Here is a 17,282-nt window from a genome sequence, read left to right on the forward strand (position 1 = left end):
AGGCCACAGGGAGTTGCCCTTACTTCACCATGGCTTCAGAACAGCTAATTTTTTTTAATTTGCATTTTCTGCAGGGGTCATTTTTATCAGGAAAAGCATAACACTATTCAAGAAAAAAAATCAAGCAACAACTTGCATTGCCCACAGTTGCACCACAATAATATAGCTTTGAAATTTTTATGGTTTCCTTAAGAGTTTTCAAATCACACTCGGGCAGTCTTTTAAAGCATGTATGGGGACCAGTGCTATGGCACAGCGGGTTAACGCCCTGGCCTGAAGTGCCAGCATCCCATATGGGCATATGGGATTCCAGTCCCAGCTGCTCCACTTCCGATCCAGCTCTCTGCTATGCCCTAGGAAAGCAGTAGAAGATGGCCCGAGTCCTTGGACCCCCGCACCCACATGGGAGACCTGGAAGAATCTCCTGGCTCCTGGCTTTGGATTGGCACAGCTCCGGCCGTTGCGGCCAATGGGGGAATGAACCAGTGGATGGAGGACCTCTCTCTCTCTGCCTCTCCTCTCTCTTTGTAACTCTTTCAAATAAATAAATCTTTAAAGAAAAAAAAAGCATGTATGTTGCTGTCGACCTAAATACCAGAGCCGTGTGCCACAGCAAGCCATGTGCGCCTTCAAGGTGGTTGAAGCAACCAGAAGTTTTCAAAGGCAGAACCAAGGAAGATGACATAAGATATTTTGAAATAATAATCCTTAGTACACAGGTGGTGGCTGTCCGAGATTAAATAACAGCTGGTGGGCAGACATCCTGGCAGAGGTATTTCTGTGCCGAATTGTGGGTCTGGCACAACTGTTTTGTGAACAGTTTTTTTTTTTGTTTGTTTGTTTGTTTGTTTGTTTTTGACAGGCAGAGTACACAGTGAGAGAGAGAGACAGAGAGAAAGGTCTTCCTTTGCCATTGGTTCACCCTCCAATGGCCGCCGCACCACGCTGATCCGATGGCAGGAGCCAGGTGCTTTTCCTGGTCTCCCATGGGGTGCAGGGCCCAAGCACTTGGGCCATCCTCCACTGCACTCCCTGGCCACAGCAGAGAGCTGACCTGGAAGAGGGGCAACCGGGACAGAATCCGGCGCCCCGACCGGGACTAGAACCCGGGGTGCCGGCGCCACAAGGCGGAGGATTAGCCTAGTGAGCTGCGGCGCCGGCCGTGAACAGTTCTTACCAGGCACTAACCAGCGTTCTTTAAACGATTCCCGACAAAAGCACATCATGAATAGTTACGCATGGATTTCCATGATCTCTTGCACCAACATATTTTTAAGTCCATGTTTTCTTTATTTTTTTTAAGACCTTTCTTTTTTTTTATTTTATTTTTTATTTTGACAGGCAGAGTGGACAGTGAGAGAGAGAGACAGAGAGAAAGGTCTTCCTTTGCCGTTGGTTCACCCTCCAATGGCCTCCGCGGCCGGCGCGCTGCGGCCGGCGCACCGCGCTGATCCGATGGCAGGAGCCAAGAGCCAGGTGCTTTTCCTGGTCTCCCATGGGGTGCAGGGCCCAAGCACCTGGGCCATCCTCCACTGCACTCCCTGGCCACAGCAGAGAGCTGGCCTGGAAGAGGGGCAACCGGGACAGAATCCGGCGCCCCAACCGGGACTAGAACCCGGTGTGCCGGCGCCGCTAGGCGGAGGATTAGCCTAGTGAGCCACGGCGCTGGCCAAAGTCCATGTTTTCACCAACTTTTAAAGTCCCTTTGTTTGCTTGAGACTTTTAAAGTTTATTTCTTGGGCTAGGGCTTGACAGAAGGGACTCCATTTGGATTCTCATAATTCTGACCTCGGAACTCGCCACAGGGCTGGGAGGGGAAGAGCAAAAGGCACCTGCTGAACTTGGACACCGAGCTTGGGCACCCCTCTGCAAGAGTTCATACTGGGCTTGGCTCAGCCAAGAGCTGAAGAGCTGGGGACATCTTTGTGGCCTGTCCCCAGCAGGACGAGACCCCTCCCCCCAGTCAACCAGGAAAAGGAAGCAGAAAGCAGAAAAAGGAGAAGCAGCGGCCAGGCCATTTACTCTGTGTCCCGCTCCGGGAACTCCTCGGACCGGCAGCAAGCAGCTGTACGGGAGAAGCGAGCCTCAGAGGAGGACGTTCTGCCACACCTAATCAGAACACGCAGGTAACGTGAAGTGTTACCCTTCCCCCTTGGGAGGAGGAATGGAGGGAGGCTGTTTTATTTTCCTCCAGGGGCAGCTGCTACACACTCTGGGAGGCGATCTGTCCCTTCTGCCCCACCCAGGTTTCTCTTAAGAGGAAAGCAGGTCTCATATCTTGAGGCAGCAGATGGTGGCAAGTGCCTGGGAGACCCAGATGGTGTTCCACGCTCCTGGCTTCAGCCTGGCCCAGTCCTGGCTGTGGCAGGCATTTGGGGAGTAAACCAATAGATGGTAGATCTCTCTCTCTCCCCTCTCTTGCTCTCACTCTCTTTCTCTCTCTGTTGCTCTGCCTTTTAAGTAGATGAAAATAAACATTAAGTAGATGCGGGGGTTTTTGTAAAACCATATATAGGGTTTCCTAGAGGTCACTTAGGACACTCAGGTAGGGCAGTGGCCCGGCCACCAGCAGATGTGAAAAGTCATCAAGAACAGGACAGGGCTGGCCTGGGGGGAATCCTGCAGGGAGCAGAAGTTTCCCACGAGGTGAGCTCTCCTCCTCCCTCAGCACAGCTTCCGTTTCTGGGTTCAGGCTAACAGGCGAGGACAGGGCTTAGAGGCCACAGACAAGCAAGAATCCTAGACCTCTTTCTGGGATCTCCAATGAACCTGCTCTGCCTGTTTAGCACTCCTGGCTGCCTCTTTGCTTGAACCAGGGTGTGTGAGCCACATTCCATGTCTCCAGGGTAGGCCCCGGGGAAGGGTCAGCTGTGGGGGTGGGGGTGGCTTACACACTCTCATTCCTGGGGCTGAAACCCCGCTCTGGGAGACGTTCCCTCTTTCAGAACAGAAGCTCCTCCCTGTGCCTGCACGGATTTGCTTTCTGATCTGTGCCCCCTGCCTGCAGGACTTGGTAGGAGCCACCATGGGTGCTATGAGTCCCAGAGGCCACAAGGCAGAACCCCAGGTGGTGATGATGGGCCTGGACTCGGCGGGCAAGACCACGCTGCTGTACAAGCTGAAGGGCCACCAGCAGGTGGAGACCCTGCCCACCGTGGGTTTTAACGTGGAGCCTCTCGAAGCTCCAGGGAACCTGTCACTGACTCTCTGGGACGTCGGGGGCCAGACGCAGCTCAGGGCCAGCTGGAAGGACCATCTGGAAGGCACAGACACCCTCGTGTACGTGCTGGACAGCACGGACGAAGCCCGCTTGCCGGAGGCTGTGGCTGCACTCACCGAGGTCCTGGACGACCCCAGCATGGCCGGCGTCCCCTTCCTGGTGCTGGCCAACAAGCAGGAGGCGCCCGACGCTCTTCCGCTGCTGGAGATCAGGAGCAGGCTGGGCCTGGAGCGATTCCAGGACCACCGTTGGGAGCTCCAGGCCTGCAGTGCCCTCACTGGGGAGGGACTGTCTGAGGCCCTGAAGAGCCTGCAGCGCCTCCTGAAACCCCGCAGCCACCTGTGTCCCCTGTGAGAGCCACAGGAGGGAGAGAGGGGAGGGCAAGAGAGCCCTAGCAGCCCAGAGCTTGGCTCATGCAAACCAGAAAAACCAGCCACTCCATGAGACCCTTAAGCTCTGTTTATCAAAGAAATCCTTCTGTTCTTGGACAGGATATTGGATATTTCTGGGTGGTGCTTATGTTGCGAATCAACTATTCTTTGAATAAGGATGCAATAAGAAGGAACAAAGAAACGGCACAGATTTCACTGAACAGCTCATTGCCAAGTGCAAGTGAAGCAACAAGGGGTTACAGAAAAGATACCCACGTCCACACAGGAAAAAGCATTTCCAAATCAGATTTGCTCATCATCAGGACAGGATCTCTTTCGAGATATGTGATTTCCCCGGTGGCCTTCGGGCATGTGTCGCTGTGGCTGTGACTGCGAGTAGCCAGAGCCAGCAACAGAGCAGGTAAAGTCTGCTCCCACGAGCTTTGCCTTTAGAAGCTCCCGTGGAGCTCAGCCCCCGGGCAAGGGGCTGGGAGCCAAGGCCTCCCCAAACTACCCTCTTCTCTCTCCCTGATGGGCCCTTCCTTACCCTTGGTCAACCCTTCATTTCCACGGTGTAGCACATATCTCTCCTTAAATATCAGTTTAATCAATCATTTCATTCATGTATTCAGTTAATCAAAAAGTATGTAGAGCATTTAACTCCTGGATATGAACCAGGTGTTTTCAATGAGACCTTGAGTTCCAAACACATGGAGACAGCTGCGCCTTCTCTTATGTTATTGGCAGAAGCAGGGAGAGTTGAACCCAGCCTCCTAGAAGGGTGTGGGGCTCCTTCTCTGCCTAGGATCCCAGGAGCTTTTAAAGTTAGCTGTAGGAGGTTATGCTTTGGGCCATTTTTCTAGGGTCATGGGCCCACATTTTTTCATCTGACTTTCAAAGACATCTGTTTTTCCCATGGGTTAAGAATCACTAATCTGGTTTTCTCCCACATCCAACCCTGGAATATTTTCTGTAACCTGTTTGTTTTTTAGTGATAAAGAACTGTCAGGGGGCTGGCGCTGTGGCTCAGCGGGTTAAAGCCCTGGCCTGAAGCACCGGCATCCCATATGGGCACCAGTTCTAGTCCTGGTTGCTCTTCTTCCGATCCAGCTCTCTGCTATAGCTTGGGAAAGCAGTAAAAGATGGTCCAAGTCCTTGGGCCCCTTGCACCCACATGGGAAACCTGGAAGAAGCTCCTGGCTCCTGGCTTCGGATCGGCTCAGTTCTGGCCGTTGTGGCCATCTGGGGAGTGAACCAGTGGATGGAAGACCTCTCTCTCTTTCTCTACCTCTCTCTGTAACTCTGTCTTTCAAATAAATAAAATAAATATTTAAAAAAAAACTGTCATTGGCACCTGTTGTCATGTCAAACGGCTCTACATGTTGACTATTCCTTCTGATCCTAGGTTAAAACCAGCCTCCTGGCAGTAACAAAGCAAAAATGGGCCCTCAAAGCCCTCTGACACCTGAGACCTGCCAGGCCCCTCTCTACCCAAACTCTTCCGTTCCAACACCAGGTCAGGGCAGCCTCGCTTTTTCCACTAATCATCAGTTGACGCGGATCAAGACTTCCGATGTTAGAGTCTAGGAAGCAAAAGAATAAGACAAAGCCTCAGGCCTCCTGGAACACTTGTTAGGGAGGCAAAGCACGGAGCTGGCTGGGCTCCGCACTCAGTGGTGTGCTGGATTATGTCTGATTCCCACGGCTCTGCAAGCAGGCATCATCCCCATTTCACATAATTGGAAACTGAGGCTTGGAGAGCCTGTGACCTCTTGTCGCTAGTAAGTGACCTCAGGGGGATTTGAAGCCAGATACATGCAGCCTGCATTCTTCCTCATCACGCTTCTAGAAGGTCGACACTAGGATGGGCCTGCACTCAGCAGATGTGCTGGGACAGCATTCCACCTGGGGGGGAAGAGTCTGCCTGGATGCCTCGGGGAGGAGGACCCAGAACAGGGGCTTGGGGTGAGGAGTGGGAAGTGAACCTGGGAAGAAGGTTCAGAGCGCCCTGGGGAAGGCTGTTCGGGCTCCGTCGGGAGTATGGGGTGGGGGAAATGAAACACTGATGGCCATTCAGGAGGACCATTCAGCGGCAGTGTGGGGCTGCACAAAGAGCAGGGGGTACCCTGGAGACGGGAAGCAGGGACGCAGGAGCTGAGCATCCCAGGTCGGAGAGGGTGAGGAAGGCGAATGACAATGCTGGGAGTGAGATGCAAGGAGAGAGGAGGACTTTAAAGAGAGCTCAAGGTTTGGAATCTGCAGGTCGGGAGGGGCCCAAAGCCCATGAACTTGAGACAGGAGAAGACTCCACACAGGGGCTGGCACCACTGGGTTCCTGCTGGTGAATTTGGGTGCAGCTCCTTTCCAGGTGTCCCATTATCTGCAGTCAGGGAGCCACCCCTGCTCCTGCCCGGGGCTGAGGCGCCTTTCCTCCCGTAATCTCGCACTTCCACTGCACGCTCCTCTGCAGGGTGTTTGTTCTGGTGTGTCCCTGGGCAGGGGCAGGGTTCCTACAGGGCGGTTCTGCGTTAGTGCCTACACGGAGCATTGGAGCATCGGGACATCAATTGTTTTAGAGGGCTTACTGTGCTGGTTTCTCCACTGGACCACACGGGCAGTATAAATCTTGACCCTGACCCACTCAACACACAGGCCCTTTGGAGTCCACTTCTGACAGGTGATTGTTTTTTCCTTTGTATTCACATTGCAGGGCCCACAGTCTGCTTCTTCTTACTGCCCCTACGCTTCTGAGCATCATTTTTCCCCCAAATGCCTGCAACAGTCAGGGCTGGGCAAGGCCAAAGCCAGGAGCCAGGAACTCGATCTGGATTTCCCACACAGGAGCCCACGTTCTAGACCCATCACCTGCTGCCTCCCAGGGTGTGCATTAGCTGGAAGCAGAGGCAGAAGCAGAGCCAGGACTCAAACCAGGCACAGTGGGCAGCATTGTCTAACGCCGTTAAGGAAGGGGCATCTCGTTAGTGTTCTTGCTTTGCTGTCAAAGGAGTTTCTGATCAGGCATTTTCTCTCCTCCTGCCCCCACGCAGGTGCCACAACCCAGGCCCTGGAGCCTACGCTTGGGTTCTCTATTAATTTCCAGGGAGTCCAGGCTTCCAGCCTACACTGCTGGTGGCAGTTTCTGTCTTCATTTCTGCCACTCATGGATTTCCCTTTCTTCTGCTCAGTCCACACTAAAGTAGCTCTTTCCTAGCTGTAGTTCACCTAGCATTTCCGTGACTTGGCAGCGGGCAAGCCATCCACCCTGTGGCTGGATGTCCTGTACTTGTTTTGGTTCCTGGCCAGGAGCCGAACAAAGCAGCAGCAGGTGTGTGAGCCGCTGCAATCTGCCCTGAAGAAGACAATCCGGGCAGCTGTGAGCGGGAAAAGGGTGGATCCTGACGGCAGGAGACAGCTCGGAGAGGGGCCGGGTACCCTCTGCCCCAGGCATGGTGGGCAGCGTTACTGTGCACAGACTTTCGGCACTGCCGCCTGCCCCAGTGTGCGGTGCCATCTCCTCCTCCACCACCACCCCACTCTCTTGGCAAACCCTCTGCTTCTGCCAGGCTGGTCTCTCCTCTGGTTCCGGGATGTATCAGGCTCTCTCCTAGCTCTTGCTGGGTGAGCCACAGTGGACCAAAGCACCTGCTGGTAGCTCCACTTGCCTGAATCCCACAGTCCATGCAGGAGCCCCAGAAGTCTTTCATCATCCCCCCTTGGATAGGACTTTAGGAAAAAAGGACAACAAAAGCACAAAATGCTAAAAACAGTGCTAGCTGTAACTCCCCGCCGTGTGCCTGCTGCTTGGGGAGACTGAAGTCAACTCCCTCAAATGGAACTGCTGCCGGCAAGTGGGGTTCTAGGATAGCAACTGTGCAACTCTGGGCAGAAGGCTGGATGGCAGTGTCCGGGACCTGCCCTGCCAGCTTTTGTTCTCCGGCTTCCAGAGGGTTTGCCTAAGAGAGCATGGGAGTCCTGTGCACCCTCCTGGGGTTTCTGATGCCCACCTTGTGCACATGGTTCACCCACCAGGAGTTACAGGAGTGACCACGGTGGTGGCAGCAGCCTTGCAGGGTCACACAACTTTAGGGACCCTCCCAATACCCCTGCTATCGTGGGCTTCAGTTGTTTTCCTGTCTGTACCTCCTGTTCTGATCCTGCCCACTATTTTTTTTTTTTTATTTGACAGGTATAGCTATAGACAGTGAGAGAGAGAGAGACAGAGAGAAAGGTCTTCCTTCCATTGGTTCACTCCCCAAATGGCCGCCATGGCTGGAGCTGCGCCGATCTGAAGCCAGGAGCCAGGTGCTTCTCCTGGTCTCCCATGCGGGTGCAAGGGCTGAGGACCTGGGCCATCCTCCACTGCCCTCCCGGGCCACAGCAGAGAGCTGGACTGGAAGAGAAGCAACCGGGACAGAATCCGGCGCCCCAACCGTGACTAGAACCTAGGGTGCCGGCACCGCAGGTGGAGGATTAGCCTAGTGAGCTATGGAGCCGGCCCCTGCCCACTATTTAAGGACCCTCGGTGCCACACTGCAGCCCACCTGAGCACCCTCACCCTGAGCCCCCGCATGCCAACTGTCCAGCCCCACTTCCTAGTGCCCATGTCACTCAGCCTTGCCTCTCTAGGGCTGCTCGGCACCCGGGGACGCTGTGACTTTCTGGAACTTAGAGCCCTCACCAACCTTCCCACTCTCTTCAAAGCCTGAATTAGCTATTAGCATTCAAAACTGGGAGTTGCTGATGAAACACCTGCATGAATAATGAACATGTGATTACAGCCAGGGATGCAGTGTCAGAGCAGGGAGTCCCCAGGTCCCTGAAATGCCCAGAATAAAATCCACAAACAAGAAGACCAACGGGTTTGTCTGTCGGTTTGAGAGCCAAAGTGGTGGCACAAAGCTCTACCGGAGGCTTCCTTTGTAATGAAAATGACAACAATACGGAGTGGGCGCTTGGTGCCGCAGTTAAGACACTGCTTGGGGGGCCAGCATTGTGGCGTAGCAGGTAAAGCCACCACCTGAAGTGCCGGCATCCCATATGGGCACTGGTTTGAGTCCTGGCTGCTCCACTTCTGATCTAGCTCTCTGCTGTGGCCTGGGAAAGCAGTAGAAGATGGCCCAAGTCCTTGGGACCTTGCACCCATGTTCACCTTGCACCCAGAAGAGGCTCTTGGCTCCTGGCTTCGGATTGGTGCAGCTCTGGCAGTTGCAGCAAGTTGAGGAGTGAACCAGTGGATGGAAGACCTCTCTTTCTCTCTCTGCCTCTCCTTCTCTCTGTGTGTAACTCTTTCAAATAAATAAATACATCTTTAAAGAGAAAAAAAAAGACACTGCTTGGGACGCCCACATTCCAAAGCAGATTGGAAGTCCCAGCTCCACTCCCAATTCCAGCTTCCTGCTAATGCACACACTGGGAGGCAGCAGGTGGTGGTTCAAGTACTTGGCTTCCTGTCACCCTTGTACAAGACCCAGATTGAGTTCCAGACTCCTGGCTTCAACCTGGCTTGATCCTGGCTGTTGTAGGTATTTGGAGAGTGAACCAGCAGATGGGAGATCTCTCTGTCTCTCTGCCTTTCAAATACATTTTTAAAAATTTTAAAAGAATAAAAGAAAATGATAGCAAGTCATGGACACTCCTAGAGCATATCACACTCAGAACAGCCTGGCTTTTTGTCTGTGTAGGAGAGGGGCAGTAACAGGGGTGGGGCCAGCCCAGACCTGTCCCCAGACAGGAAGTGGGACAGGAAGGACCTGTCCCAGACCTGCCCTTGTCCCAGCAGCTTCGTCAAGCTGGGCACATCCTCAAGTGGAGGCGGAGACGCTGGCTTTGGCCACTGCCTCCTGGGTCATCAGAGCACAGGGAAGGTAACAGTAAGAGGTGTGAGCCCCTGTAGAAACAGAGGAGGTGACTCCTTCCCTCTCCCTTTTCTTAGGGCATCTGGTTTAAAAGATTTCCCGTTTAAAAACATTTTAAAATAGCCAGCTCCGAATGCCTTTAGGGCTGATTCTGAGGCCAGAGTGCTATTTAGGACATCTGCCATTCTATGAGTCTGCTGAGTATCTCACTTCCCATGTTGGATCACTCTCCCCTTTATTTACTCCATCAGTTAGCGTTAGCAGGTACTAGACTTGTCTATGTGCTCCCTTTGACTCCCAGTCCCTTCACCATGACCAACTGTGAACTGAAACTGATCACCTGGAACAGTGAGATGGCATTGGTACATGCCACCTCGATGGGATTGAATTGGAATCCCCTGGTATGCTTCCAACTCCACCACTTGGGGCAAGTCAGCCTGAGCATGTCCCAAATTATACATCTCTTCCCTCTCCCATTCCCACCACCATGTTCAACAGGGATCACATTTCAGTTAATTTTCAACACTTAAGAATAACTGTGCATCAATTACAGATCTAAACCAGTCATATTAAGTAGAACAGATAAAAAAAACTACTAAGAGGGATAATGTATTTAGTTGTTCATTAACAGTCAGGGCTATGCTGATCAAGCCACCATTTCCCATAGTGTCCACCTCACTCCAACAGGAAAGCTCATGAGAGTATTTCAGGCATGGAAAGCCAAGACACTCTGGCAAAAGATCTCTGCGAGTGAGATCCCAGTGGAAAGAACAGGCCATCAAAGAAGGAGGTACCTTTCTCTGAAGGGAGGAGAGAACCTCCACTTTGACTATGAGCTTGTCTAAACAAGATAAGAATCGGAGAACTCAGAGGGCTTCCATAGCCTTGGAAACTCATGACTGGAGCATAGGGAGATTACTGATGCCATAGACAGGAGTGTCATTTGGTAAAGTCAACAACAGGAGTCACTGTGCACTTACTCCTCATGTAGGATCTCTATCCTTAATGTGCTGTACATTGAGATTTAATGCTATAACGAGTACTCAAACAATATATTTCACTTTGTGTTTCTATGGGGGTGCAAACTGTTGAAATCCTTACTTAATGCATACTAAACGGATCCTCTGTAAAAAAAAAAAAAAAAAAAAAAGAAATTATCAATTCCCAACTTGACTCTCACTGGGATTAAACATGACAATAGGTCTGCTCTGATTTCATCATCATTTTAAAAAATCATCTATTATTTTTCACTTTATGTTTCTGTGTGGGAGCAAACTGTTGAAATGCATACTTAATGTATACTAAGCTGATCTTCTGTATATTAAGATAATCGAAAATGAATCTTGATGTGAATGGAAGGGGAGAGGGAGTGGGAAAGGGGAGGGTTGTGGGTGGGAGGGACGGTATGGGGGGAAAGCCATTGTAATCCATAAGTCGTACTTTGGAAATTTATATGCATTAAATAAAAGTTTAAAAAATAAATAAATAAATAAATAAAGTTACCGCAAAAAAAAAAAAAACATTTTAAAATACATTTTTTTTTTGTTTTGAAATGTAGTAATTCTTAACACGTTGCCACACTCAGTTCCTAGGAGGGAAATGCGTACATACGCATATACACTCTTTTTCTTGAAAACAGATATCTCAGTATCACAAAATGAGGGACTCGTGACAGTGAGTCAGGTATCTGGCATGACTAGAGGAGGCACAGTTCATAACTACTCACCAAATGAAATGACTCCACCCCCTCCTATCTTCTTAGAGCATCGACTTCCGCAAACTTGGAAGCTCAATAATAAGCCTCTTGCAGCTTTGGGAAACAGGGAGGCTTTTTCTCAAGGACCCAAGAGACATCTCCACCTCCTTGAAATGCAATGATCAAGGGGGTAACAGGTGCAGGGCGGGGCGGGGAGCCCGACCTCGCTGGAAGCAGCGGAGGCCCCTGTCCTACGGCCCCGTGAAGCTGCCCCCTCAGACAAGGCGGGTCAGGAACCCAGCTGGTGACCCCCGCTGCCAGGTGAGCCAAGGGTGAACGTCGTGCGGCACACGGCGCCATCAGGCCCTCTTCCCTGGAGGCTGCCTGCTGCTCGTCCTGAAAGCGCACAGGGCACGCCGTGACTTCCGTCTGTCCTGCCTTGTCTTAGCCTGGGATGCGCACTACGTTCCTGCTGGACAAAACCCTTTTCCCGCCCCTCCTCTTTCGTGCGGAGGTTTTCTGGGCTGGCAGGAGACCTGCTTTTCGCTGTCTTCCCCCAGGCGGCTCGGCGGCCTGGCCCTGTGTACACCCAGGATTAGTGAAGCCACAGGGTAAAAGGAAAGCGTGTACCGCCCTAAAGGCATCCCAGCACACTGAGCCGTGGTTCTCCGAGGGCGCCTCCTTAGCGGCGAGCAAGACCTACTCCAACCCTCATCCAGCGGATGGTTTCACAGTCCATTAAGGGTGACCCTGAAGCTCCCTCCCACGTGGCTCATCAAGGCAGCAGCTCAGAAAAAAATAAAACAATTTCAGAAAGAAAGAGAAAAAGTCTTTCATTTCCGCCTCATTGTTCTGCTTCCCACCCCTCTGACTTATCCAGCCCCTAGGAAATGCGTGCGGCATATGCTCCAGGTCATAAGCATTGACCAAGTCTCCCGCGGACACACAGCACTCAGTCCCAGGTCTCAGCAAAAACCTGATCACCCCTGCCCCGTGTGCTGCCCCTGGCCTGGGGCACGTGGGTATTTTTGCAGGCCATGCCAAGTGTGAAATTACACATCTAAACAAATGAATTCTCAGAGAGCTGCCTCCAAGTCTTCAAAGAAACGCAGGTGTGATGAGTATAAAAGATCTCTGGATTTTTCAACACGGCATCATGTCATTTTGCAATTTGAATTCTTTTCTTTGAATTTCACAAACTTCCATTTCGTGTGATGTTTAAGTGTTGGCTTCACCTGGAGGGCAGCTTTGAAGGCGATAAAGAATCGTATGGAAAGATGCTTCCGGGTCATGAGAATTCCTCATGACTGAGTTGCTACCGAGAGGAGATGCAGTCTCATCTCTTGCTCAACTCTGAGCCATCTAAAGGCATGTGAGGGCATGTGGCGAGAGCTTGGGCCTGAAGTCGGAACAGGCGGGAATCCTGGCTCTGCCCCTCACCCACTGGGTATCCCTGGGCCAATTACTGAGCCATCTAAGCCCCAGCTGCAGAGTGGGAGCACGAAGAGGCTGACAAAGGTCTTGTGAGAATGGAGTGAGAGCCTGTGTTCACCTAGTGGGCTGCATTTCTGTAGCACCCACTACATACAAGTCACCGGGCTATGTCCAAAGATACACGGATGAAGGAGCTGTCAACCCTCAACCCAGTCCCTGTCCCCAGACTTGGAGTCCATCTTTCAACAAGTGACAGCTACTAACACTAAGTCCCACTAAAGCATGTTAAATATGCAAGCAAAGCTTTGGGGGCTGGGACATTCCTTACAGATCCTTTCCCTGATCTGTGGAAATTTCTAGAAGCAGAGTTATTCAGCGAGCCATGACTGGTGGAAAGGGTTGGGAGGGGGTAGGAGTTTGGTCTAGTGGTTAAGATGCTGCTTGGGACACCTACATCCCATACAGGAGTGCCAGGGTTCAAGTCCCTGCTCCGCCTCTGATTCCAGCTTCCTGCTAATGTGCACGCTGGGCGGCAGCTGAGGATGGCTCAAGTACTTGGACTTTGCTACCCATGCCAGGAGGTCTGGAGTTACACAGCTCCCAGTTTTGGCCTGGTCCGGCCTTGGCTGTTGTGAACCTTTGGGGCTTGAACCAGCAGATGGGAACTCTTTGTCTCTCTGCCTCTCAAATCAATAGAATACAAATGAACACAAATAATCTTTTTTTTTTTTAAAGAGCAAAAATGGAAAGAGTTGGGGGCGGTGTGGTGCGGGGAAAGCGGGCCCCAAGACTGTCAAGCATTCTGGCGCCTCCGGGACCTGTGGTCTTCATCCTCCTGCTGACCTACAGCCCTGAGCACCTCCCTCTCTGGTACAATGCCTGAAAGTCCGTTAAGAAACACCCTCCTCTCGCAAAGGCAGCAGCCTGCAAAGGCGCAAAGAGTTCCAGAAGATTGAAGATTGAATCCCGTGCTCGGCTCCTTGATGAAATTCTGCAATCACAGACTTGTTCCTTGGACTTCGGTTTTTAAAATGAAATATATCCTTGAAAAAGACAGAAGGGACAGTCACTCACACTTCAGTGTGAATGAATTCTCAAGCTTGTTTCAGGAGAGGTTTTCATAAGGCAGCCAGGCTAAAGTTGAAAGGAACTGGAAGAAGCACTGGTCATCCCCACGGCCACGATTTCTGGGCGCGGGAGAGCCAGCTTCTCCAGCCTCTTGGGAAGGAGGCTCCTGGTGGGAGCAGCAGAACCAACTGGCTGGCCCCGGAACACCCTTTTAAAAACTGCAGAGCGGGTAGAGGATTTCTAACCTGGCTTCTCCTTCCTCCTGGCCTCTGACTCAGCCAAGTCTCTCCATTGGAGTTGGGCCTCCCAGGATACAGAGTAAGGCAGAAAAGCTTGGAGAATGGATCCATGGCGGGGCGGGGAGTGGCAGAGCAGAAATCAGCAGCTGGACCTCCCTGTTCCAGTCCAACAGAGTGCGGATGGCCAAGGGGCAGCCGGCCAGAAGGCAGCTCAGCCTTCAATGGGAAAAGCCTCTCCTCTCAGTTGTGTCCTACACCCCCAGGGCCGCTCCTCCAAGCACAGATGGACCGCGTCATACAGGACTCAGGCAGAAGAACCCGAAATCACAAAATTCCAGGGACCACCCTAGCAGGGGAAGGAGTCCATCCTTTCCACCAGTACTCCACACTCTTCAAGCAAGTCATTCACAGATGTGTCCCTCACACCATTTCAATTCATTGGACTAATTTATTTTTCATTTTATTTGAAAGGCAGAGAGACAGAGACCATCAGCTGGCTAACTCCCCATATGCCCACAACATCCAGGGCTGGGCCAGGCCAAAGCCAGGAGCCAACAACTCAATGCTGGTCTCCCACATGGTTGGCAGAGGCCCTGGTATTTGAGGCATCACTGGCTGTCTCCCCCCCCCCCCAGGATGTGCATTAGCAGGGAGCTGGATCAGAAGCAGGGTAGACGAGACTCAAACCAAGCACTCTGATATGGGATGGGATGTCTCGTGTGCTGACTTAACCGCAGCACCACCCTTCTACTGTTTGAAAGAGGATCAAGTTGTCTTGGACCATTAGACACTCCCTAGGAAGCTAGAGCTCCTAGTGACAGGGACAGAGGCTTGGGGTTGTTTTGCTCTGAGGCAGCCTGGGTCACAAGGGTCTGACACACGCAGGGGTGACTTGCGGGGGCTGGGGAAGGGACTCGGGGAACTTTCAACAGCAGGTTCATCCTGGGGGCATTTTTCATTTTCCACATGACTGCAGGAGCTGGTTCTATACCTTACTCGAAAGTATGCACACTCACCCCCAGGCTTTGGCTACAATATCCCAGTAAGCCCAGGCTAGATACAATGAACCCACCACTTACAGGGGTTCTTTAGGAGGAACAAAGCAAGAGAGAGCAGTCACAGAGACTTGTGGTTTAATATTGTGAAAGGCATACAGATGAAGGCATGACCAAAAGTTCATGGAGGCGTGGGTTTTGTGGTGCAGCCAGTTGGGTCACTGCTTGGGATGCCCATACCAGAGTGCCTGATTTAAGTCCCAACTACCATGCTTCCCATTCAGCTTCCTGCTAATGTGCCCTCTGGCAGGCAGCAGGTGATGGCCCAAGTGCTTGGGTCCCTGTCACCCATGCGGGAGACCCAGCTGGAGTTTCCAGCTCCTGGATTCAGCCTGATCCAGCCCTGGCTATTGCAGGCATTTTTAAAATTAGATTTATTTATTTATTTGAAAGGCAGAGTTACAGAGAGGCAGAGGCAGAGAGAGAGGGAGGTCTTCCATCCGCGGGTTCACTCCCCAATTGGCTGCAACGGCCAGAGCTGCGCCGATCCGAAGCCAGGAGCCAGGAGCTTCCTCTGGGTCTCCTCTGCAGGTGCAGGGGCCCAATAATTTGTATCATCTTCCACTGCTTCCCCAGGCCATAGCAGAGCTGGATTGGGAAGTGGAGCAGCCAGGACTCGAACCGGCACCCATATGGGATGCCGGCACTTCAGGTGGTGGCTTTAGCCACTAAGCCACCATGCCGGCCTTACTGCAGGCATTTGAAGAGTGAACCAGTGGATGGAATATCTCTGTCTCTCTACTTTTCAAATAAAAGTGAAAAAACATTTTCAAAATTTAAGAATTATCTAGAAAAAGATAAGTTTATTTTGGTGCAAAAATTTTGAAATTCATACAGTTTCTTCATAATATGCATTTTCCATGAACATTTTGAAGACTTTTCCTACATTTTGTACTATCTCCCGAAACCTCACCAGAGACAGTAAAAGGGTTTTTTTTAAAAAAAGCCACAACTCACAATGACAAAGAAAGCAGAAGTGAGAGCAGGAAAATTAGAGATGGAAAGTGACCTCACAGAGCAGAAAATCTGAGTCTGCTGGGGGTTGGGGTGCAGACGCATGTGTGTGCACATGTGCGTGTATGTACAGATGCACGTGTGCACGTGTGCATGTATGTGTAGATGCATGTGTGTACATGTGTGCATGTATGTATACATGTGCGTGTAGGTGTAGATGTGTGCATGTGTGTACGTGTATGTGCACGTGTGCATGTATGTGTAGATGCATGTATGTACACGCGTGCATGAATGTGTAGATGCATTGTGTACATGTGTGCGTGTGCATGCAGATGCATGTGTGAGTGCATGTGTGTGTGCGCATGTGCACGTTCACAACGCAGGTGCTGCTCAAGGGACTTACTCCTTGCCAGGCACTAGTCCAAGGTTGAAGATGCTTTAACTTGTGCAGCCCTGAGGAGCTTGTACCCTGATTTTGGAGACAGGGCACAGAGAGGTTCAACAATTTGTCCCAGAGCACACATGAGAATCCGGACTCCTGCAGAGATATGACTCCGGCAGCCACGCTTCCTGCACAGCCCTTGGGCACCAAACCCCAGGAGATCTCATGACTTGAAATAACACGGAACCCCAAAGTAGGGCTAAAAAACAGAATTGGTGGAAAGTCTAAATGAAAAGAGACCCTCGGAACCTCCCCCCAAGGCACTCAGGCAGGCACCAGCCCTCTACCCGGCGTGGGGAGGGGAAACACTGATGGCTTCTTCCCTGGAGGATGCGGTGCGACAGCAGTGCCAACAGCCAGGGCGGTTTGAACTGACCGGCGCGGCTGGGAGCTGCTCTTGAGGAATCCTGACCGGCCTGAGAGAAGACTCAGACTCCGGCAGTGGAGGTTCCCTGATGAAATGACTGCTTGCCCTCTGATGAGCCCTGGACATAAGAGCGTTTCAGTTCATGGAAAAATGTGCATTATAAAAACACTACGCATGGATTTCAAAAATATTTGCACCAAAATAAACATCTTTTTAAACTTAAAAAAATTCTTATTTATCTGAGTGAGACACACCAGGGTAGCGGGGAGAGACAGCAAACTCCCACCTGCTGGCTCACGCCCCAAGTGCTCACAACAGCCAGGGCTGAGCTGAGGCCAAAGCCAGCAGCTAGGAACTCAGTCCAGGTCTCCTATGCAGGTTGCTGGGACGCAGTTGCCTGAGCCATCACTGCTACCTCACAGGGTCTACATTAGCAGGAAGCTGGAGTCAGGAGTCAGAGGCAGGCATCAAACCCACATACTCCTTGATACAGGACACAGGTGTCTTAACAGCCAGGCCAAATGCCCGCCCCTACCCATGTCTTTTAATTCTATTTCCCATGACCTTTTCAAGTCCCTCCT

At 51.6% G+C, this 17,282-nt stretch overlaps 1 protein-coding gene across 2 annotated transcripts; it reads left to right on the top strand.

Moving 5' to 3' along the window:
• The first annotated feature begins 1,995 nt into the window (after positions 1-1,995).
• On the top strand, positions 1,996-4,932 carry ARL11 (ARF like GTPase 11). 2 transcript variants are annotated; one of them, XR_007913930.3, is made up of 3 exons: positions 1,996-2,126; positions 3,008-4,012; positions 4,702-4,932. XR_007913930.3 is itself a non-coding variant. In XM_008273853.5 (2 exons), exon 2 carries the CDS (start codon positions 3,026-3,028, stop codon positions 3,572-3,574), a length of 549 nt encoding a protein of 182 aa, XP_008272075.1. In that variant the 5' UTR covers positions 1,996-2,126; positions 3,008-3,025; the 3' UTR covers positions 3,575-4,932. The 2 variants fall into 2 exon arrangements, 1 of the variants encoding a protein (XP_008272075.1); XM_008273853.5 differs by having other exon boundaries at positions 3,008-4,932.
• Positions 4,933-17,282: the final 12,350 nt, after the last annotated feature.

Source organism: Oryctolagus cuniculus, chromosome 9 (assembly GCF_051225735.1).
Source record: "Oryctolagus cuniculus isolate XC-2025 breed Fujian yellow rabbit chromosome 9, ASM5122573v1, whole genome shotgun sequence".
In the NCBI taxonomy this organism is placed as follows: domain Eukaryota; kingdom Metazoa; phylum Chordata; class Mammalia; order Lagomorpha; family Leporidae; genus Oryctolagus; species Oryctolagus cuniculus.

What these genes read in the sequence shown, in the direction of transcription:
- ARL11 (XM_008273853.5), top strand. Translation starts at nt 3,026, where the DNA reads ATGGGTGCTATGAGTCCCAGAGGCCACAAGGCAGAACCCCAGGTGGTG.